This window comes from Zootoca vivipara, chromosome 9 (assembly GCF_965207765.1).
Source record: "Zootoca vivipara chromosome 9, rZooViv2.hap1.1, whole genome shotgun sequence".
Classification (NCBI taxonomy): Eukaryota; Metazoa; Chordata; class Lepidosauria; order Squamata; family Lacertidae; genus Zootoca; species Zootoca vivipara.
In genome coordinates this window covers 70,433,978-70,457,757 of record NC_142592.1, presented here as the reverse complement: position 1 = coordinate 70,457,757, position 23,780 = coordinate 70,433,978, and the positions used below count along the sequence as shown (strand labels likewise).

General features: G+C 51.9%; 1 protein-coding gene across 2 annotated transcripts in view; it reads left to right on the top strand.

Moving 5' to 3' along the window:
• GOLGB1 (golgin B1) overlaps nt 1-23,780 on the top strand; it is a 42,531-nt gene that overhangs the window by 10,744 nt on the left and 8,007 nt on the right. For both annotated transcript variants that reach the window (XM_060279318.2, XM_060279319.2), the window contains exons 8-17: nt 2,626-3,022; nt 3,755-3,843; nt 4,007-4,097; nt 5,839-5,912; nt 9,327-9,417; nt 9,784-9,857; nt 10,263-15,112; nt 15,983-17,891; nt 20,659-20,816; nt 22,079-22,208. In XM_060279318.2, coding sequence (XP_060135301.2) covers nt 2,626-3,022; nt 3,755-3,843; nt 4,007-4,097; nt 5,839-5,912; nt 9,327-9,417; nt 9,784-9,857; nt 10,263-15,112; nt 15,983-17,891; nt 20,659-20,816; nt 22,079-22,208 — 7,863 coding nt within the window. The remainder of the gene's footprint in view (nt 1-2,625; nt 3,023-3,754; nt 3,844-4,006; nt 4,098-5,838; nt 5,913-9,326; nt 9,418-9,783; nt 9,858-10,262; nt 15,113-15,982; nt 17,892-20,658; nt 20,817-22,078; nt 22,209-23,780) is intronic.

Sequence of the window (23,780 nt, the reverse complement as noted above, 5' to 3'; positions counted from 1 at the left end):
ATAAGAGCTGGAGGGGGCCAGAAGCTTCCGCCCCCTCTGCTGCAAAGCAGGACTCTCCACCCATCCACCCTCCCCACCCTTTGTCCGTTGGCGGATGGTACCACTCAACATGGCTCCCAGTGTGTGACAAGCTGTGATGCAGCACGTTCTGGCCCAGGGGTCAGCAAACTTTTTCAGCAGGGGGCCGGTCCACTGTCCCTCAGACCTTGTGGGGGGGGGGGCTGGACTATAGGGGGGGGGATGAACGAATTTCTATGCCCCACAAATAACCCAGAGATGCATTTTAAATAAAGGGACACATTCTACTCATGTAAAAACGCGCTGATTCCCAGACCACCCGCACGCCAGATTGAGAAGGCGATTGGGCCGGCCCCCAGGCCTTAGTTTGCCTACCCATGTTCTAGCCAATTGCCCACAGAGCAAATACCATATTTTTCCGTGTATAAACACCCCTATTTTTGGGGGGGGGGGACTGAGCAGAGTTGTTCAGCTTTATGGGGGGAGATTGGCCATAGTTGCTGAGATTTTTTTTGGGGGGGAAACACTGCCGCAACTCGCTCTGCGGCCACGTCCATCAATCGTCTGAACACATGCCGCCAACAGCACACATGCACACTAGATGCAACCACAGCCGATTGCACACACACCTCGCCACTACCGTAAATAGACGGCACAATTGCCACAGCCAGTCGTCAGCAGGCCTTGCCACAGCAACCAGTCACACACCCAATCGGCGCTGCCAATTTCCTCCTGGCTGCTGCCACCAAGCGCACGTCCTCCCTTTGTTATCCGTGTATAAGAGGATCCAAGTATAAGACGACCCACAATTTTTGCCTGTTATTTCTAAGGAAAACGTATCATCTTATACACGTGGTACCTCGGTTCTCAAACGTCTCTGTTGATGAATGTTTCGGAAACCGAATACCGAAAACATGGTAGTAAATGATTCTGTTTTTGAACGTGCCAAAAGTCAAATGGCTTCCGCTGTGTGTTTTTCAATTTTCTCAGTGGAATTTGCCGACTGCCCTTTGCGCCTCGGTTTTTGAACGTTTCGGAAGTTGCACGGTCTTCTGAAACAGATTACGTTCAAGAACCGAGGTACCACTGTATTATTATTAAATTTGTATGCCACCCTCTGTCCATAGGTCTCAGGACAGTTCATAGTATAAAAATACAAGATGAAGCACAAAATGCACAACAACAAAACCCACAAACCAATAACCCCCCTTCTACAAACACATTGAAAAAGGATATAGGTTGTCAAAACAGCCAAAGGCCTGATTAAAGAGGAACTTTTTTGCCTGGAGCCTAAAGTTGCATAATGAAGGCAACAGTCAAAAAGTAAAAATAAATAAATGTGAAAAACGTTTTTAAAAAATGGCGCTTGATCCACGAAGAATTAAAAAAGATGCTCAGAAAGGAGGTATCACAAGATAGGAGAAAACTATTCCTACAGGTGAAACTCGGAAAATTAGAATATCGTCGAAAAGTGCATTTATTTCAGTAGCACTTGGTATCTGAAGAAGTGTGCATGCACACGAGAGCTCATACCCATGACAAACTTAGTTGGTCTCTAAGGTGCTACTGGAAGGATTTTTTTATTTCAGTAATGCAACTTATTATTTTTTATTTTTCTTTTAATTTTTACTAATGCTTTCTTTTGGAAATTCCACAGTAATAAAACAAATAGTTACAATAATACAAAGATAAACAAAAATAAACATTGCTATTACATTTCATTCATTACATTCCATTTACATTCCATTTATAATTGACCCGCCTAACTACAAATAATTACAATTACAACAAATAAAGGCTTGACATATCTTGCTTTGCATGTCATGCATCTATCTCATATATTGGTTTCACATTTTAAGTTGCATTACTGAAATAAATGCACTTTTCGACAATATTCTAATTTTCCGAGTTTCACCTGTATATGCAATTGCAGCAGCCAGAATACTCCTTGCAAAGAACTGGAAAGGAAATCACATACCTACAAAAGAAGATTGGTTAATTAAGTTAACAGAGTTTATAGAATTGGCAAAATTAACTGCGGCAATAAGATATCAAACACACCAGAAATTAAGGGCACAGTGGTTATGGTTCGAAGAATATATGAGTAAACACTGCTCTAAAGATAACATGATATGTTTAGACTAAGGTTGTAAGGTGACTTGATGTTATACCATAATAGTACTATAAAAGAAGTAAGTACAGTGATAAATGATACACAATGTAAATAAGAACTTTAATGACTCAAAGATGACGAGTGCTGGTGGAGGGGAGTCAAATAGGTGTGGTACTTCATCCTTTTTTCTTTCTTACACATTCCCTTTACTCTCTTTGGTTTTTCGGGGTTAAGCGTGTGTACCTTGTTGTTTGTTTGTTTGTAAATATGCTTAAATAAATTTATTTTTTAAAAATGAAGGCAACAGGTGAACCTCCCTGGGGAGAGCATTCCACAAACGGGGAGCCACTGCAGAAAAGGCCCTGTTCTTGTGTTGCCACCCTCCGGACCTCTCGAGGGGGAGGCACATGGAAAAGGTCTTCCCAGGGCTGCGCGCATACACAAAATCGCTTTGCACCCCTGAAAGGCATGCGCTCTCCTCTTTTCTTCCCAAGATCCTCTCGGAGAGACTCCAGAAGGTGGAGGAGGAGCTGGATTCCCTGCAAAACACCTTTGCTTCCGAGAGGCAAGAGTCCCAAAGCCTGGTGGAGAAGTTGGAACTGGAGCTGGCCGAGCAGAAGCTGGCCTCCCATCGCTCACAGGAGGAGGTGCAGCGGCTCTCTCAGGAGCTCGCCCAAACGAGAGCGGACTGCGAGCGCCAGAGCCGAGATGCAGAGGAGAGACACGCGCGGGAAATGGCAGAGAAGAGCCAAGAGATTGCTGCGCTCCAAAAAGCGGAGCGGGATTTGCACTCCAGCTATGAGGCTCTGCAGTCGGAGAGCGTCCACCTGCGGCAGAACGCAGAACGTCCCCCGGAGCACTCCACGGAGGATGGCTCTTTTGCACAGCAAGGTCAGGAAACAGGCCTTTGTCTGCAGAGATCTCGGGGGTTAATGGAAATAGGCCTGAATTCTTGAAAGGACAAATTCTGGAACCTTGGGAGGAGGGAGCAGTTTTTCAAGCTTTGCTTCTGTTCACTGTGTTGGAACGATCAGTCCTAGTTATTCGTTCTTCTGTTTTTTTAAAAAATTGTTACATGTATAAACCACCTTTTCCTCTAAGGAGCTCAAGGTGGTGGACGTGGTTCACCTCCCCCCTCCATTTTATCCTCACAACAACCCTGTGAGGTGGGCCAGGTTGAGAGACGGTGGCTGGCCCAAGGTCGCCAAGCAAATTTCATGGCCGAGTGAGGATTCGAACCCTGGTCTCCCGGGACCTTGTCTGACACTAGTTATGCCGTTTGAGGCTTGAGTTTGGCAGCATTTGGGGGGGTTGCTTGTGACGACGGAGGTGCATTGGTTTGAGGAACAGGGCAGCTTGAAGACCCGCCATCCTGATTGCTGTGCCTGTTGGCAGCCTCTGTCTCCAGGCTTTTGAAAGTGGGCCTGAGGGCAGCTCTCAGAATGGAAGCTTGTCCTTCTTTTGCAGAGTGAAAGTTGAGTCCGGTCGACTCATTGACAGGAAAGCAAATTCTGCACGTGTAACGTGCAGGATGACACAGCCCTTTGTTGGCGCTGGGGCGGAAGAGGTGGCGCTGGCTCCAGATGTGGCTGGGAAACTAACCTTCCACATTTGTTTCCCCAGGGGAGCTCCCAGAACGGCCCAAGGAGGCTGACCATTCACAGGCCGAACCCAAATCACTTACAGCTCAGGAAGCAAAGCAGCCGAGCGAGGTAACTGCTTCCCTGGAGGCCCCAGTGAACTAGGGAAGGGCAGAGCAGCCTCTTTCTGGCCCCCATCAGCTGTGCATGCGTCTCTTCATCAGCCCATGCCATCTATTTTCCACGTCAATCTGCAAAATTTAATTTGTGTTCTCTGGGTCTTTCTGCTCCCCAGCTGGCCACTGGAGAGGACGCAGCAGCTTTTGCGAGAAATGCCCGGCAAGATGAGCAGCGCAAGACTCTGGAAGCTCTGGAAGCCGAAAATGGTACCTTCCTCCTTCTCTTTCACCATTTCCCACCGTCTAAAACCTATTTGTGACCTGCTTTCTCCAGCCAGGGCTGTGTGGCTTTCCTCCAGGAATCCCGTATAAATAGATTAAGATGAAGAGCAACTGCTAATGGTTCCAGGGAAAGGGTGATGAGCTCTGGGTTCAATGGGCTGGAGGGTGATGGTACTGATAAATATACCACCCTTAATACGAAGATCCCAGGGCGGTGTACAACATTAAGAGCATACTTTACGCAGCATAACAGTAAAAGCATAGCACAGAGTATAACAATACACAGCATAATCATAAAATAATAATTGTAACAACTCCCTCCACCTTTAATAGGCAAGAGGTTGTTTTTTTAAGGCCTGGGTAAAGAGGAATGTTTTTGCCTGGCACTTAAAGACATGCAGTGATGGCGCCAGGCGAACCTCCTTGGGGAGAGCATTCCACAACTGGGGAGCCACCACAGAAAAAGGCCCCGTCCTCGTGTGGCCCTCTCTTGGGAAGGGGGGAAATAGAGAAGGGCCTTGTATGACAAGACTGTATTGAGTCTTTCCAGCCCCTCTCCTTTCCAAGGGCCCAGGGTTGTGGGTAGATGGCACCCTTAAAAAGAAACTAACAGTGTATTCGATGGAACACTCACTGAACCCAGTTAAAATTCCTGCCTGTTGGCTTGCTCCTGGCCAACCAAAAGCCGACCCAGGTCTTGAGTTCTGTGCTCCACCTTGGACCTCAGCAAGTCTCTTGGATCAGGCCCTTCCAAGGTCTCTATGCACACACACATCCCTTGTGTGTGCTGATCTTGTGCAGGGTTTGCACACAGCTGGGATAATGAGGAGTGTTCTTGGCAGAGATCTTGAGACAGCCAGACAGATTAGGATAATCATGTTTGTTGCAGCGCAAGCGGGTGTTTGCGCTTGGAGGGGGTGGCACTGTTTTATTGTTAAGCGTGATGGGTTTTTAAGATTTTACAAGCAGAAGTGTTTTTTTTAAGGCAACAGATAAATAAACCCTTATCAACCTTGCAAGGGAGAGCCCCCCTGTTCTCCCGTGACCCGCCTCTTCAAACAGGCAAGTGGATTCTGCTGGTTCAGGATCTGAGAAGGCAGGCTCGGCATCAGGCAGAGCCCCCCCCCACTTGAGACATTTTTTATCTTTGGGGCCAAAGAGCAGGTCATTTCCTATAAGTTTTTGAAATGATGTGTGTCATGGAGAGCACTAGGACTCATGGACATCCTAGGAAACTGAATGTTGGAAGATTCCTAGGAAGCTCTTCTTCATAGTTAAACTATGGAACTTCTTCCAAAGGTGGAAGGGGATGGGGCCCCCAAGCTGGATGGCTTTAAACGCAATGCAGACAAATTCATGAAGGCGATTATGCTAATAACCCGAGTCCCCTGTAGGGAAAATTGCGCCATTTCCCTGAAATGCTCCCCTCCCAGTCTTCCCGTCTTCCTCCTTTGCAGAGAGCCTCAATCCTCTTGAGCTTTTACTTTCCCTTGGGAAATTGTCGCTCTCGAGAAGCGTGTCCCGGTGTCGTCACCTCTTTCAGGACAACCTGTAACCCTCCTTTCTCTAGTGAGGATATGAGATCATGGCCTGGCCTGGCCTGGCCTGGCCTGACACCACTCCATTGGCAGTTCTGACCCCCAACCTCCGGCCTCCTCCCAGATCCTGCTTCCTGCTTGGCTGCTGCTTCTGATTAACCCCTCTCCTCCCTCGTCTGCCTTTTCAGAGACCCTCCGCTCCAAAGTTGCCATGCTGGAAAAGAGGCTCGAATTCCCTGTGGTTTTGGCAGAGTCAAACCAGGTAACCTCCGAGCAAAAGTAAAATGAGCGAAGAAGCCCTTCCAGTAGGCTAAGCGCTTGGCCTGAGAACTGCTCCTTCTAAGCCGCCCTCTTGGCCGCACCCAGCAATCCTCTTTGGTGGCATATTATTAGGAGGCTTAATACGGGACACACAGAAAGAGAACACTTAGGCATTTCACCTGGAGTTTTGCCCACCCTCTGAACTGGGCTTTTGGAGCACTGCTGTTGCTTCCTCAGAGGTGACCCTTCTCCCCACATTGTGTTCCCCCCACATTTTGCATGTGCAGAGCATCTTTCGTGCTCTCAGCTTTTTCTCTTGGCAAGCCACAGCTGTTCCCTGGCTCCTCTGCAGCCAGACAAAACGCACAGCTTCCTCTCAGTTCCCACTGGCAAAGAACAGCTCTCCTTTTCACCTGTCCTGAAGGAGAAACTCCTGTTGTATTCACATTTAACGACTTCTCGTTTTTTTCTTGTAGCTCAGACATCATTCATGTGTGTGTGTTTATATATGTGTATACATACACACACACACACATATAAATGTATGTGTATCATTGGCATCTGAAGGAGCACTAATCAAAATGACATCTTGGGGTTTTGTTTTTTTATAGGAGCAAGTATCAGACCAGTAGATTAAAGCGAACCATAAGACTATTATTATTTTGTTTCATAAAATTTATATTCCGCTTGATTGTAGGAAAAATCTCAAAGTGGTTTACAAACAGACAATAGCCTCAAATCTATGAAAGGGGTTCAGTAGAAAAGACTGAGAGAGAAGCAAAGATGTCTGAAAGTCACTCCTTGCCGTGCTGCAGTTGGCTCTCCTGAACCCTGAATTCTGGCATCCCAAACCTGCCGCTCTTGTCGGAGGAAGCCCAGCTCTTGAGAGTTACTTAAAGCGAGATATCAAATCCAAACTCCACCTCCTCCTCCTCCTCCTCCTCCTCCTCCTCCTCCTCCTCCTCCTCCTCCTCCTCTTCTTCTTCTTCTTCTTCTTCTTCTTCTTCTTCTTCTTCTTCTTCTTCTTCTTCTTCTTCTTCTTCTTCTTCTTCTTCCTTGGAAGAAGAGGAGTTTGGATTTGATATCCTGCTTCATCACTACCCTAAGGAGTCTCAAAGCGACTCACATTCTCCTTTCCCTTCCTCCCCCACAACAGACACCTTGTGAGGTGGGTGGGGTTGAGAGACTTCAGAGAAGTGTGACCAGCTCAAGGTCACCCAGCAGCTGCATGTGGAGGAGCGGAGACGCAAACCCGGTCCCCCAGATTACGAGTCTACCGCTCTTAACCACTACACCACACTGGCTCCCTACTTGCCTTGTGGAGGGGTCTGGCTGGTGTCTGCTGAGGTCCCCCCCCCCCCCCAGCCTGGAGGGAAAATCAGCAGCCCTCTGCCCTTGGGGTTTTATTCCATTTATCTTTCCCTTCCTTCAACGGCTTTAGGCTCAGCAGAGCGAAATATCTTCATATCTGCAGGCAGGGGAGCCATGAGAGTTGGTTAGTGGTGAGTCGCAACAGTCAGGAAAGGCAGTACAAAGGCTTCTCGCCAGGACCTTTGAGGGTGTGGCAAATGGTTACTGCAGGAGGGGAACGAATCCACTCGGAAAAACAAAGCTTCACTTAAAAGAGAACAGCAAACTGAGGTGAGAACAGCCCCTCCTCATCAGGACGAGGACAGGATCACACTTCAAAATGACCTTAACAGATTAGACAACTGGGCCAAAGCAAACAAGATGAATTTTAACAAGGAGAAATGTAAGGTACTACACTTGGGCAAAAAAAATGAAAGGCACAAATACAGGATGGGTGACACCTGGCTTGAGAGCAGTACATGTGAAAAGGATCTAGGAGTCTTGGTAGACCATAGACTTGACATGAGTCAACAGTGTGATGCAGCAGCTAAAAAAGCCAATGCAATTCTGGGCTGCATCAATAGGAGTATAGCATCTAGATCTAGGGAAGTATTCTGCTGTATTCCACTGTATTCTGCTCTGGTCAGACCTCACCTGGAGTACTGTGTCCAGTTCTGGGCACCACAGTTCAGGAAGGATACTGACAAGCTGGAACGTGTCCAGAGGAGGGCAACCAAAATGGTCAAAGGCCTGGAAACGATGCCTTATGAGGAACGGCTTAGGGAGCTGGGCATGTTTAGCCTGGAGAAGAGAAGGTTAAGGGGTGATATGATAGCCATGTTCAAATATATGAAAGGATGTCATATAGAGGAGGGAGAAAGATTGTTTTCTGCTGCTCCAGAGAAGTGGACACGGAGCAATGGATTCAAACTACAAGAAAGAAGATTCCTCCTAAACATTAGGAAGAACTTCCTGACAGTAAGAGCGGTTCGGCAGTGGAATTTGCTACCAAGGAGTGTGGTGGAGTCTCCTTCTTTGGAGGTCTTTAAGCAGAGGCTTGACAGCCATATGTCAAGAATGCTTTGATGGTGTTTCCTGCTTGGCAGGGGGTTGGACTGGATGGCCCTTGTGGTCTATTCCAACTCTATGATTCTATGATTCTCCAAGCAGTAACTCGAGCACAGGGTCAGATTACAAGAGCCAGGAAGCGGAAAGAGAGTGCCGAGGCTCGAGCAGCATCAGAGAGCCCTTACTCCATGGGCAGGGAGAAAAGGGAAGGGAAAGAGGGGCCGACAGTCAGTTGGTCAGTCGGCCATTCCCCCCCACGCCGGAATTGAGGCGTCGGAGAAGGGGGAGGCGCTTCACAATTCCCAGTCTCTTGTGTTGGACTAGGAACAGGAAATCTGCATTGCAGGATTCTGACTCGGAATGAAGCAGACATGGAATTTTAGACACCTTACACTGTAAATAATATGCACCATTTAAAACATCTGAAAGACAAGCAGATGTGGAGGATCGTTACTCAAGAGTAGCCAAGAGTATACTCAAGAGTATATGAATTCTTCATATACAGTCCCCTTGTCCCCTTGATGTGGGTTTTCTGGAAGGGAGACAGTTTCTGTCTAGTGGCGCAGTCAGTCTGGTGGTTGGTAAAACTCGAGACCAGTTGACGTATGAGATCAACTTACCCCATACATGCCTAGTTATCCGCTTCAATTGGCATAGCTGGCACCGTTACAAGTGCGACAAAAAAACTTGATATTTTAGTTAGGCAGCACCCACACTTTGGAACTCCCTGCCGATTGATAGCTGGTAGTGTCGTCACCAAACTCTTTTTGGCGACTCCTAAAAGCGTTGTTGTTTAGACAAGACTAGTCAGATCTTTAGAAAGTAGATACGAATTTTAATCTGTGTTTAGTCCATGGTTATTTTGAAAGTTTAAATTTATTCTTAATTTATTATTTCATTCTTTTTGTATAAGCTGCTTTGAGGTGGTTGGTACCCCCCCTACAAATTGTATAAAATAATAATAAAATGCTTCCCTTTCTCTTCTCTTTTCTCCCAGGTCAGCTGTGCTGAAACAGGCATTGAAATGCAATCTCAAGGGGCTTTGGGGCTGCCGTCTGGAGCTGCTGACCCCTCCCCTTGGCCTGGCGGTAAGCGTCTTGAAGGTGTGCGTTGCAGGCGTTGAGGAGGGAGGCACTTAGGAGACAGGTGGAGGGGCCTCCGATGGCCTGCTTTCACCTTTCCACAAGTGGGGAGCCACCGCAGAAAAGGCCTCGGGACCTCTCATGGAGGGAGCACACGAAGAAGGGCACCAGAGGGTGATGGCAGGGACTGGGTCAGTTCATATGGAGAGAGGCGATCCTTGACATATTGCAATCCTGAGCTGTTTAAGGCTTTGTAGGTCAAAACTGTCACTTTGAAAAATTAATAGCAACAGTTTAAAACTTTCAGATAGTTAAAAGTGCCACAAAGCTGGCTTTTTCGGCAGCTGACTCTCTCCTGTGTTCTTTGGCTAGGTGTGCCTGATGGTTTGGGAAGCAACAGCATTGAAGGCCTCTGCTCACCAGATGATCCTGTTGCCTCAGCTCAGGTAGGACCCCCCCCCCCGCTTCCATCTCCTGGATTTGCTTTCTTGAATTATCTCTCTCTCTCTCTCTCTCTCTCTCTCTATATATATATATAGTTAACAAAAACCCTGCAATACTTTCCCTCTTCCTTCCCTGTCCCTTTACCCTTGTGTGTCGTGTTTGGTTAGCAAACCTGCAGGAGGGACTGTCTTGTCTTGATTGTACGTAAGCCACCCTGGAAGCATTTTAGTCGATGAGCAGGGTACAAATGCTCAAAATAAATAAACTAAAAACGGGACCCCTGTCACCCCCGTGCTACAGTCATGGGGGGAGGTGGCAGAGATGGGAGCTCTGATTCCTTTTGCTGTGCTCATTCCTCAAACTTTGCCTTGCTGGAGGACTAAACTCCTCCTTTTTTCTCATTTCAGCCCAACCCAGAGGCCACAGACAACACGGCCCCTGATGCCCTAAACTACCTCTCTGCCAAGAAACACAAAGATCTGTCCATCTTGATGCTGGAGATGCAGGAGGCACAGGAAGAGATTGCATTCCTGAAGAGGCAGCTTCAGGACCCCGCTGGAGCTGAGCCTCTGCCGCCAGGGGAGTCACAAGCCAGCGGTGGAGAAGAAGACGGGGTGGTCCTCACCCAGAGCGATTCGAGCAGCAGCTCTCTGGTCACCGTAGAAATTCAGGAGGAGTCTTCTCCCCTTCCGGAGACACTCTTGGGGAAAGACGGCCTCTCCACGGAGGACAGAGAAGCGGCTCAGCAGCCTTCTCCGGCAACGCAAGAACTGGAAAGGTTGCATCTCGAAATTGCTGGGCTGCGTGCAAGCCAGCAGGAAGCAGAGGAGCTCCACAAGGGGGTCTTGGAAGAGAGGGACACAGAAATCAGGCTGCTCCAGCAGCTGGCAGAGGGTTCCCGTGGGGCCCTGGACACGCTCCGTGCCGAGAGGGATCAGCTCCTGTCCCAGCAGAAGGAGCTCTGCCGTCTGGAGGAGCTGGAGGAACAGGTGAGGCAGCTGGAAGGGGACTTGGCCGACTCGGAGAAGCGGCGGCTCTCTGACCACGAGAGCGGGGCATCCCGGCTGGCCCTGCTGCAGGAGCAGCTCCAGAGCATGCAGAACGAGGCGAAGTCCAAGGAGGTGAAAATTGCCGCTCTGCAGAAGGACCTGGACGAGACGCAGCGCCATCTGGCAGAGCAGGACCTGCAGGGGAGGAGCCTGAAAGGCTGCCTGGAGGAGGAGCAGCAGGAAAGGCAGGTGCTGTCAGGACGGCTGCAGGAGGCCTCCGCCAAGGCTGAGGAGCTCTCCCAGAGCCTTGCATCGAAGGAGTCGGAGGCCGCCCGGCTGCAGGGGCTCCTCTCGGAGAGCGCCGCCGAGGTGGAGAGGCTGCAGCAGGAAGTGGCAGAGCGGGAGCAGCGGATGGTGGAAGTCAACATGGGCATGTCGAGCCGGATGGTGCAGCTGAACGAGGAGAAGTTCTTGCTGGGGAAGGAGTTGGCGAGCCTGACGGAACAGCTGAGTCTGGTGGCAGAAGGGAAGGAGACGAGAGAACAGGGGGTGGGGACGGAGGAGGAGGAGAAGGTGCCTGAGCAGCCGGCGGAGAGAGCGTCACCCACCAGCGAGGAGGCGGAAGCTTTGCGGAAGGAAAACGAGCTCATCCGGAAGAAGCTGCAGGCGGCCCTTGTCAGCAGGAAGGAGCTCCTGAGCAAGGTCCACAAACTGGAGAAGGCACTGGGAGCGGGGAGCAGGGAGCCTGCGGGGCCTGAGGCCAGAGTCCCAGAGGCCTGCAAGGATGGAGAGGAAGAGGAACCCCCTGAGAGCAGCGTAAATGCAGATGGCAATGGGCACCCTGAAAGGCGAGGCAGGGCCGCTTCTCTGGGCCAGCTGGTTCTGGAAAAGGAAGCTGAGCGGCAACACATCTTGGGGGAAAAGGAGTCCGCCGTGCTTGCGCTGCAGGCTGTGGTTGAGGAGCTTCAGCACAGCGTGAAGGAGAAGGACCTCCTCATCGGTGCCCTGCGAGCTGAACTTGAGGGCTGCAGGTTAGCCCCCGAGAAACAGGCACCAGGCAGAGAGAGCATGGAGGTCTTTGCCGTCCCTCCTGCACTTCCTCCGTCAGACAGCACTGCTGAGCCCAGCCTGGAAGGAGAGCCGAGGGGTGCTCTGGAGGAGAGGATCTCTGCTCTGGAGCAGGAGAGGGAGCAGCTGCAGAAGAAGCTCCAGGAAGCCCTGGCCTCCCGCAAAGACACCATCAAGAAGGCCCAGGAGAAGAACCGCCATCACCGCGAGCAGCTCAAGCAGCAGAAGGACGACTACGGCCTCCTGCAGGAGCAGTTTGAGCAGCAGAGCCGAGAGAAGGAGAAGCTGCAGGGTCAGCTCCAGGCTCTGAGCCAGGCGCTGGAGAGCGCCTCTCTCCCTCCTGAAGGTCCGGCCCCTGGAAGCTCCGTGGCGGCCGGAGATTTTGCAGCTGTGGAAGCACTCAAGGCAGACCTTGAGAAGCTCAAGGCTGAGAAAGGGGAGCTGGAAGCTCAGGTCAGGCACCTGGAAGGGGAGCTCAGGAGTAAGTCTGAGGCAGCTCTTCAGCTCCAGGAGCAGGTCGGGCAGTTGGTTGCTGAGTTGGAGACAGTGAAGGAAGCCTGCCGCCAGGCCGAAACCCATGCAGCAAGCCTTGGGCGAGAGCTGGAGGAGAGCCAGGCCGAGGCTTCCAGGCAAGAGGGCCTGAGGCTTCACCAAGCAGCTTTAGAAGAGCAGAAGGAGCTGGCCAGCAAGGAAGAAATCAAACACCTCAACGCTCAGCTAGTGGACAAAAGTGAGTCTTTGCGTGGCCTGCAGGCGGTGCTGCAGGAGAGAGAGGAGGCCTTCAAGGCCCTGCGAGGACAGCTGGAGGAAGCTCAGAGCAAGGAGCAGTCCCAGCGTCTGGAGGCTGAAGCCCAGCATAAGTCGGAAGCGGCGGCCGCCGAGGAGCAGTCCAAGAGCCAGCTGCAAAGGAAACTGCAGGCTGCACTCATCTCCAGGAAGGAGGTGCTGAAGGAGAGCAAGGCCCTGAAGGAGGAGCTGGCTGGCACCAAGGCTGCTCTGGAGAAGACGTCCCGCCTCCTCTCGGAGGCAGAGAGCCGAGCTTCCGAGCTGGGGAAGGAGAAGGAGGCCCTTGGGGAGAGGCTGGCGGCCCTTGGAGAGGAACGGGAGAAGCTCATTACGGAGGTAGACAGAGCCCTGGTGGAGAACCAGAATGTCTCCAGCTCCTGCGAGAGCCTGAAGCTGGCCCTGGAGGGCCTGACCCAGGAGAAGGTCCGGCTGGAGGAGGAGGCGGATGCCCTGCGGCGCTCCCAAGCCCAGGAGCTCTCCGAGTGGCAGCGGAAGCACGCGGAGCTGCAGGCGGAGTACGAGACCCTCCTGCAGTCATACGAGAACGTCAGCGGCGAGGCGGAGAGGATGCAGCGGGTGGTGGAGGGCGTCCGGCAGGAGAAGCAGGAGCTCTTCCTCAAGCTGAAGGGCGTGGAGGCGGAGAAGAGGGAGGCGGATGGCCGCCTGGAGGGGGCCGAGCAGGAAATGGAGGGGATGCGGGAGAAGATGCGGAAGTTTGCCAAGTCCAAGCAGCAGAAGATCCTGGAGCTGGAGGAGGAGAATGAGCGGTTGAGGGCGGAGGTCCATCCTGCGGACGGTTGCCTGGGAGGGGCAGAAGGGACAGGTGCTGACCTCCGAGAAGAGCTGGAGAGCTCCAGGCAGGACTGCAGATCCCTTTCCAGCCAGCTGGAGGTTCTCAAGGCTGAGAAGGACGCCCTGAACCAGCAGATCCAGGACTTGAGGCAGGCGCTGCAAAGCACAGCAGATGTGAAAGAGGAGGAGGTGGCGGCGGCGAAAAGTGAGGAAGTCACTTCCAGCTCCTTGGTGGAGTCCCTAGAGGCTCAGGTGGATTCAGGCACACATTGGCAACCTCCAGAAGCCGCTCCCGTGGGCCTGGAAACCCAGGAAGAAGAAATCTGCAAAGCAAGCCTTTCTTGTGACGAAACGAACCAGTCCCTGCAGCAATTCACTGAGCAAGTTGCGGACCTGGAGGAGAGGAGGCAGGTGGCGGAGGAGGAGCTGAGCAGGGTCCGGAGGGATGTGGTGACCCTGAGCGAGGAGAAGAAAGTGCTGGAGGGACTGTTGGCTGCCAAAGGCCTGGAAGTGGAAGCTCTGCAGGAGAAGGTCCTTGAGATGGAGCGAGCCGGCCAGCAAAAGGAGGAGCAGCTTGCTGGAGCCCTGAGGCTGAAGGAGGCCTTGGAGGCTGAGAAGGACGACCTGGAGGAGAGGCTCATGAACCAGCTGGCAGAGCTGAACGGGAGCATCGGGAACTACCAGCAGGATGTGGCGGACTTGCAGAGCGACAACCAGCAGCTCCTGAGCGAGGCGGAGAGCCTTCGAGGGGCCTTGGACCGCTTGGAGGATGAGAAACGGCATCTCCTGCAGGAGAAGGCGGATGCAGAGAGGAAGAAGGAGCATGTGGAGAAGCTCAAAGGTGCCTGGAAGGGCGACAATGGCCGGGCACAGGTGAAGGAGCTCCAGGAGCTGCTGAGGGCGAAGCAGCAGGAGGTGAAGGAGCTGCAGAAAGGCTGCATTAAAAGCCAGGAGAAAACCAGCAGCTTGGAGAAGACCATCAAGGCCCTGGAGTTCATCCAGGGCGAGTTACAGAAGGAGCTGGAAGCCACCAGGAAGAGCTTGGTGAAGGCAGAAGAGGACACCCGGAAGGCCCAAGCAGAGCTGGCCTCCTGCAGAGTCTCGCTGGACGATACTCAGAGCGAGGCGGCCAGGGTCTTGGCCGAGAGCCTGAAGGCCAGAGAGGAGCTCAGAGCGAGCAAAGCAGAGGTCCAAGCGCAGTTGAGGGCGAAGGAGAAGGCCCTTGAGAGGCACCTGGAGCGGGAGAAGGACAAGCACTCGAAGGAGGTGAGGAACATGGAGGAGAGGCTGCAGGCCCTGCAGAGGGAGCAGGCCCGCTCGGAGGCGGCGGTGCGGGACCTCCGAGAATCCCTGCGCCAGAAGGACCAGGAGGCCAAGCAGCTGCAAGGCAACCTGAACCACACCTTAGCCCAGCTGGCTGCCTTCACCCGGAGCATGTCCTCCCTGCAGGACGACAGGGACCGCGTGATCGATGAGTCCAGGCAGTGGGAGAAGAAGTTCAGTGAGGCCATCGAGAAGAAGGAACAGGAGGTGCGCGCCCGGGAGCAGGCCTGTGCCACCTTGGAAGAGCAGGTGAAGCAGATGGCAGTCCAGGTGGAGGACCTGCAGAGCCGCATCGCCAGGTGAGGAAGGGTGGTGCTGGGAGGAAGTGGGTGGCTGCCCCCTCCCCAAATGACCCTGAGCATACAGGGAAGGGTTGCGGCCCAGTGATTAGAGCTGTTGTTGGACCACAACTCCCATCGTCTAGAGCAGGACCACTGGTCAGAGATGATGGGAGTTGTTGTCCAACCACAGCTGTTACATTGGAACCCCCCCCCCCCAGGTTGGCTTTATTCAAGGTTCATCCAGAATTCATAGAACAATAGCTGTAGAATTGGAAGGGTCATCTAATTCCCAGCAATGCAGGAATATAAACTGAAGAATCCCTGGCCGTCCAACCTCTTTCTGAAAACCTCCAGGGAAGGAGAGCCCACCCCTTTTTAGGGAAAAAGCACTCCCTAATCTTTAACTGGAATCTCCTTTCTTGTCACCTGAATCCATGGGTTTGGGCTCTACCTTCTGGAGCAGCAGGAAGCAAACTTCCTCAAGCTCCCATTGACAGCCCCTCCCTGTCTTCTTTTCTCCAGCCTAAACACTCCCAACTCCCTCAACCATTCCTCATAAGGCTCAGTTTCTAGACCAGGCATCCCCAAACTTCGGCCCTCCAGATGTTTTGGACTACAGTTCCCATCATCCCTGACCACTGCTCCTCTTAGCTAGGGATCATGGGAGTTGTAGGCCAAAACATCTGGAGGGCCGCAGTTTGGGGATGCCTGTTCTAGACCCTTCCATCTTCTGCACACCTTCCAGCTTGGCCCCATGGGATTCATTGGCTAGGTTACTTTATGAGTCTTCCATTAGCCGTGGGATGATACGTGCTTTTGACAGGGAGCGAGGACAGGCAGAGTACTTTCCTGCTTTGTGTTTGATACTGCCTTTCTCTGTTTTCGCAGCCTGGAAAGCAGCAAATTGGCACAGGACTCCAGAGCCCAGAATGAGCACCAGCGTCTCCTGGAGGAAGCCGAGTTGCTCCAGGAGGAGAAGAGGGGGCTCGTGGTGCAGCTCGAGGAAGCCCAGCGGCTGCTCCAAGACTCCCAGGACCAGATTCAGAAACAGGAAGCACAACTCCAGGGACAGAGCGAGAAGCTGGCCAGCCTGCAGGACTCCTTCGCAAAGTGCCTGGAGGAAGTGGACAGGCTGGCGGCCACGGCGAAAAGCCAAGAGGCCGACCTCCGAGAGAGCCGGTTGAGTCGGGAGCAGCTGGAGGCCGACCTGCGGGCTTCCAAGGACCTGACGGACAGACTCCACGTAGAGATGAGCATCGCGGACCAGAAGATCATCAGCCTGGTGGCCGCCAAGGAAGAGGCTGTTTCCTCCGCCGTGTCGGAGCTGCAGTGGCAGCACCAGGAGGAGCTGAAGGAGCTGGAGGCCAGGATCAGCCGGGCAGGAGAGGAGAGGGCAGCCTCGGAGGCTGAGAAGGCGAAAGCCCTGGAGAAGGCGGAGCACCTGGCGAGGAAGCTTCAGAGCACCCGGGAGGACAGTAAGCGGCACAAGGCCCAGCTGGACTCCTTCACCAAGTCCATGTCCTCCCTGCAGGACGACCGGGAGCGGGTCCTGGGCGACTACCGCCAGCTGGAGCAGCGGCACCTGGCGGCCATCCTGGAGAAGGACCAGCTGATCCAGGAGGCAGCGGCCGAGAACAACCGGCTGAAGGGGGAGCTGCGGAGCCTCCACGGCCGCCTGGACGACCTGCACGCTGAGAACGCCAAGCTGGAAGCCGAGCTGGTGCGCTACCGCCAGGACCTGAACCAGCTCCTCTCCATGAAGGACAGCCAGCAGAAGCAGCTGCTCAAGACCCAGCTGGAGCGCATCCGGGCATTGGAGGAACAGCTGCGGGAGTCCGAGCGTGCAGCGGAGGCCCTGCAGCTGGAGAACCGCAGCAAGGGGGAGCAGGCGGAGACTCTCGCGGCCTCCCTCGCCCGGGCGCAGAGCGAGGTGGCGGCCCTGCACGAGGATGGGCCTCTGCTGGAGCTGCAGGCGCAGCTGCTGGGCAAGCGGGAGGAAGCGGAGGAGCTGAGCGGGCAGCTCTCGCTCGCCCAGAGGCAGGTGGCGGAGCTGGAGGAGGAGCTGGCCCTGCTTCGGCAGAGCACCAGCCGGAAGATGCAGGAGGCGGAAGCCCAGATGAAGGCGGAGCTGAAGAGCTTGCACCACGACGCCGGGCTGATGCGGAACGAGACCGAGACGGCGGAGGAGCGGGTGGCCGAGCTGGCCAAAGACCTCCTGGAGATGGAGCAGAGCCTGCTCACCGTCACGGAGGAGAACCAGGACCTGAAGGCCCAAGTTCAGTCCTTTGGGAAGGCCATGAGCTCACTCCAGGACAGCTGGGACGAGTGCAACGAAGAGCTCCGCGCCGTGGAGAAGAAGTACTCGGCGGACTTGGAAGAGCAGCGGTTGCTGGTTCAGAGCCTCCAGGAGGAGAAGGCTCGGTTCCAGGAGGAGCAGAAGAGCCTCGCGGAGAAGCGAGATGCCTTGGCCTCCGAACTGGCGGCCCTCTGGAAGTCGACGGAAGAGAAGGGCCTCCTGGCACGGCTGGAGAAGCTCGACCAGCAGCTGAAGGCCAAAGACGCCGAGGTGGTTCGCCTGGCCTCCGAGTTGGAGGGGGCCTCCGGCCAGGTCAAGTCCTTCTCCAAGGCTATGGCTAGCCTGCAGGGCGAGCGAGACCGACTGATGGGCGAGCTGGAGAAGGCCCGCAAAGTGGAGGAGGCCAAGCTGCAGTCGGCGACCGGCGCTTCCGCCAGCCTCGCCGAAGTGCCCAGCCTCAAGAAGGCCTTGTCTGCCCTGCAGGATGACCGAGACAGGCTGGTGAGTCCATGGTTTTTGACGCATGCTGCTCATCAACCCACATTTCTCAAGGGTCTTCCTTGAAGCTGGGGATTCCCAGCACATCCCGCTGTCTAGAGTAGTGGAGCCCAAAGTTTTTCGTGCCCCTGCCCCCTTGGTTCCTTAAACTCATCTTTAGTGCCAACCCCCCACCGTACCCTCTAAAAAGCATTATCCAGAATAGTGGTTTGCACCACCCATTAAGCAAAACAACACAATAGAATTCAGAACTGTAACAGTTAATTGCACATTCATTAAGAATCCAATCTAGAGCCATAGAAAAAGGAAGTTAATAGGCATGAGTGTGACATTCATGCACACAAAATAAATATGTGCTCTGATCTAATCCTGAAGTTCTGGTTCTACGTGAATTTAATTCTGCCTCTCTGTTGCCTCGCCTATTCTCTAATACACATGTGCCCCTTGCAGAGGGTACAGACTGACTTGCCTCTGGGGGAGAAAATTCCCTTTTGGGGGTTCAGTACAGAGGCTCAAAGCAGATTCCCAGCTAGTCAGCCTTTTTTTCAGTAACGCATTACTGGACAGCATCCAAAAGCGTCTGTGAGAGCATATCCACGAACGCACACCCTGTATGGGGGAAAAGGTGTCGTCTTGGCTGTTTATTCTCCAGCCTGCCACCTTCTGCAAGCTCAGCACCTCTTCCACCACAGTCCTTAGGAACACTTCTTCAACCCATGTTGTTGGCTGTATGTGCAGAGCCCTCCTTGCACCTGATCTGGAGTGGTTCTGCAAAAAAAATAAAAAATCAGTGTTAGGATCCTCCTAAACTGGTGCTGTGGTTAAACCACTGAGCCTAGGGCTTGCCGATCAGAAGGTTGGCGGTTCGAATCCCTGTGACGGGGTGAGCTCCCGTTGCTTGGTCCCAGCTCCTGCCAACCTAGCAGTTCGAAAGCACGTCAAAATGCAAGTAGATAAATAGGAACTGCTCCAGCGGGAAGGTAAACGGCGTTTCCATGTGCTGCTCTGGTTTGCCAGAAGCGGCTTTGCCATGCTGGCCACATGACCTGGAAGCTGTACACCAGCTCCCTCGGCCAATAATGCGAGATGAGCGCGCAACCCCAGAGGCGGTCACGACTGGACCTAATGGTCAGGGGTCCCTTTACCTTTACCTTTAAACTGGTTCTCCCTCTTATGTATCTGGCACTGGGTTTTGGCAGAATTCCTACCCCACCTCTCAGGTTTCTTTTCACAGGGCTGGGGTATATTATTGAGTGATTATTGGTAAATGCAGTTTTTGTGTTTGCTGCTTAGGTTTGCAATTATTATTACTTATTGAATTTATATACTGCCCTATTCCCACAGGTCTTGCGGCTGTTTACAGAATAAAATATAAAACCACAAAATCCATAATCAAAATAAAAACAACAAGAATTACAGATACCTAAACACAGACAGTCATTTACCCTTGCTAGATTCAACGTGCTACCATCTGCTTTATTGCAGGGCAGATTTGAGGGTAAACCATATGCGGAACGAGTCTGCCCCTGCGGCTTGATGGAGGTCGAAACTGTCTCCCATGCCTTGTTACGCGGCCGTTTTTATGGAGATATACGCTCGGGATTCATTATCCCTGCTTCACAAAAATCTTCAAATGAATCCGAACTTCAATGTCTAAAATCCCTGGTAGAGAACAAGGATCCGGAGATCACGTTGTTGTTGTTGTTGTTGTCGTCGTTTAGTCGTGTCCGACTCTTGGTGACCCCCTGGACCAGAGCACGCCAGGCCCTCCTGTCTTGCACTGCCTCCCGCAGTTTGGTCAAACTCATGTTCGTAGCTTCGAGAACACTGTCCAACCATCTCATCCTCTGTTGTCCCCTTCTCCTTGTGCCCTCAATCTTTCCCAACATCAGGGTCTTTTCCAAGGATTCTTCTCTTCTCATGAGGTGGCCAAAGTATTGGAGCCTCAGCTTCACAATCTGTCCTTCCAGTGAGCACTCAGGGTAGCCAAATTCTGTGTGACTGCCATAAAATGCAGGGAACAAGTGGTGCTATCATAATGATTAAGGCCTTAAACGATAATTTTAGGTTGTATTTTAGTAACTAAGTTTTAATTTATATATTGTTATAATTGTTGTTATATCTGTATTGTCCCTGTTATACTTGATTGCAAATTCAAATGTATCCCTATCGTGTTTTATGATTTCCTTGATACTGTATGTGGGCTGGAACTGGTCTGTGACCGTAATAATAAATTCATTCATTCAACAACAACCTAATAATCCCCCCAACCCCCCCCACATTTAAAAAGGGCATAGGATGATTAAGCGGTTTCTACATAATAGGCTACGAAGAATCTCTATTTCTCTAACACTTACTTTATTTTTTTTAGTCAGACTCCAGGAGAACAATCAAAGGGAACTGGGAGAAACATATACAAAGCTTTTGTAGGGGGGGAATTGTAATGAGATCCACAGAGTCTCGTATTCTGGGTTAATTTGGCTTGAAGTTCTGTGCCTGAAACCAAGAGATGTGCAGGTGTGGGGAACTTCTGGCTCTCCAGATGTTGATGAACTACAACTCCCATCAGCCCCGGCAAGCATGGCCTGTGGCCAGGGACAATGGGAGTTGTAGTTCAGCAACCTCTGGAAGGCTGAGGGTTCCCCGTACTTGAGGTGGTGAGTTTTTCCCCAAGGGCGTCATGCGGGAATGGTCTGCAGACATCGATCCTTGAAGCCTTCCGAGTGGCAGGCTTAAACCTGGCTCTTCTCTGTCCTTCTCTCCTGCCAAGCTGGTGGAGTTGAAGAACCTCCAGCAGCAGTACCTGCAGGTTGGGGTGGACACGGCGGAGATCGCACGCTTGAAGGCCCAGGTGGAGGAGCAGAAGCAAGAGGTGGAGCGCCTGAGGCAGGAGGGGGCCTCTTGGCAGATGGAACTCCACCAGCTCAGGTGAGTCCCACCCTGTCACAGAGGCAGGGGGGAAGCTTAAGCAGTGCATACTTAAACGGTGGAACTCCCTGCCACTGGAGGCAGGGACGGCCACCAACCTGGATGACTTTAAAAGAGGACTGGAAAAATTCATGGAGGAGGAGAGGGCTCTTGGCGGCTCCTAGCCCAGGATGCTGGTCCTCTTGCCTCTATGGTTTGAAGCACCGCCGCTTCTGAATTGTAGTTGCTAGAAACCACAGGAAGGGAGACTCCTTGGATCCTGCTTCCCATCATGGACATCTCGCTGGCCACAGTGAGAACAGGATGCTGGACACGGTGGGCCACTGGCCTTGACCCAGCCGGCTGTGTTTCTGCGTTCTTACCGTAGGTTCCCATGGGAGAAGGCCGAGAGCCCGAAACTGTGCCAGCTCTTTCTAGATTTCCTCATTTCCCCATCAGGAGCTCCCGTGGGCACAGCTTTGCAGAGTAGAAACGGAGGAAGGAAACCCCCCACTCCCCTCACCCGTTTCTAGGAAGAGAGAGAAGCTGACTGTTGTCTTCAGAACAGACCTTGGCAGCTGTCCTAGACCGGATCCTGCATCCTGGATATATTTTTTTAATAAAATAAAATAAAATTTGCACACCGCTTGATTGTGAAAGCAAACAAACCATGGAGCAGTTTACAAAGAAAATAACACAATATGGTTATCAGTAAAAGCAACAACCCCTCTTTAAAACACTCAGAAGATAAAATCAGCAACAAGAAGTAAAGGATTAAAACTTACTGTACATCACCATTCCACATTTATTTATTTCGTAAAATGAATACACGACTTTGATTGTAAAGAATGTCAAGGCAGTTTGCAAAGAGCATAAATCTATAAAATTATCAGTAAAAACAACTCTTTATAGATAAAACCAGCAGGAAGCAGATGAAAGCATACCTGTCCGGGGAGTCTTGTCTAAATAGAAATGTTTTGAGCAGGAACCGAAAAGAGTACAGTCAATAGGCAGGGAGGTATAAAGCTTGGGTGCTGCTATGCTAAATACCAATTTCTTGGAAAAGCAGAATGGGTATTATGTGGCATTCTGAGCCTGGCCTTGTGGCGCCCTTCTTACTGGTGCCCCAGAGCTCTCTTGGCTTTGGTGCAACAACCGCTGTGCCCAAACTCATCACGGCCTCACCAGGAAGCACCGTGTGAGCTTTGGTGAGCAGGTCGCCTCCTTGTCCCCTGTCCCTCCAAGTGCTGCCTTTGCAGTTCCTCTCTTGTGGTGTCTTGCAGGGAGGAGAAGGCATCTTGGAAGCTGGAGGTCCCATCAGCCATGGGGCAAGAGCCGAGTTCCCCGCGGAGAGCGGGGCAGGAGGAAGGGAGTCCTGTTGCACGAACCGTGGTGGAAGAGGAGCCGAGGCAGGTGAGGCCGGCGCAGGTGGGGACGGGACCGGGCGGCCCTCAGCCGGACATTGCAAGGGGCCCCTTTGCCCATGCCTTTTCTCAAATTGAGGTTACAAGAACATCAGGAAAAGCTTTATTGAGAGTTGTATGACAGTGGAACAGACTCCCATGAGAGGTGGCGGACTCTCCTTCCTTGGAGGTTTTTTAAGCAGAGGTCGAATGGCCACCTGTCATGTATGATCTAGCGGAGATTCCTGCATTGCAGGGGGTTGGACTGGATGACCCTTGGGTCACTTACAACATGACAATTTAATAATAATAATAACAATAATATTCATACCCCACCCATCTGGCTGGGTTTCCCCAGCCACTCTGGGCAGCTATTAAAAACACAATAAATACATCAAACATTACAAACTTCCCTAAAAGTTGTTGTGAGTCTCTTGCTTGTGCCTTGCAGTGAGAGAAGCAGAGAGAGAGTCTTGGACTCTTGTTGGACTCTAAGCATGCTTGGCCACAGCAGTGGTGAATGTCTGTATATATTTGCTACCAATTTGCTTTTATGCCTGTCAAGTAAACTTCTGCACTTGACCGAATCTTTATGCCATCCATGAGTGTTTATTGCCTACTGTGTGTACCCTCAACCCCGAAGATGACGATAATGGTGATGATGATAATAATAATAATAATAATTTTTTTATTTCTACCCCGTCCATCTGGCTGGGTTTTCCCAGCCACTCTGGGCAGCTCCCAACAAAAGATTAAAAATGCATTAAACATCAGTCATTAAAAGCTTCCCTAAACAGGGTTGCCTTCAGATGTCTTCTAAATATCAGATAGTTGTTTATTTCTTTGACATCTGATAGGAGGGCGTTCCACAGGGCGGGCGCCACCACCGAGAAGGCCCTCTGCCTGGTTTTTATGCTTCCATGCCATCCCGTTTCCTTCTTTTAAAAAGAGAGTAGAATCATAGAATCATAGAATCATAGAGTTGGAAGAGACCACAATGGCCATCCAGTCCAACCCCCTGCCAAGCAGGAAACACCATCAAAGCATTCTTGACATATGCCTGTCAAGCCTCTGCTTAAAGACCTCCAAAGAAGGAGACTCCACCACACTCCTTGGCAGCAAATTCCACTGCCGAACAGCTCTTACTGTCAGGAAGTTCTTCCTAATGTTTAGGTGGAATCTTCTTTCTTGAAGTTTGAATCCTTTGCTCCGTGTCCGCTTCTCTGGAGCAGCAGAAAACAACCTTTCTCCCTCCTCTATATGACATCCTTTCATATATTTGAAAGGATGTATATTCAAGTAAATATTTGAAAGGAGTATATTCAAGTAAATCGAACAAATATGCAATAACTACGCAGGGGTTACATTTGAGGGGTCCACGTGCAAAGGGAAAATCATGGAAGACCCTCAAATGCTCTCCACCCGCCGCTTGATTATTCCTGCCTGTCCGGAGTGGGCTTTGCCTACTGGCCCTATAGGGAGGTCTTGGGAGTCCTGGGGCCCTCGTACGGGTCCCTTCCAACACTCCATTCATTTCTATACACCTAGGTCTTGGCCGGGCTCTTGGGAGGCCCTGGCCCTT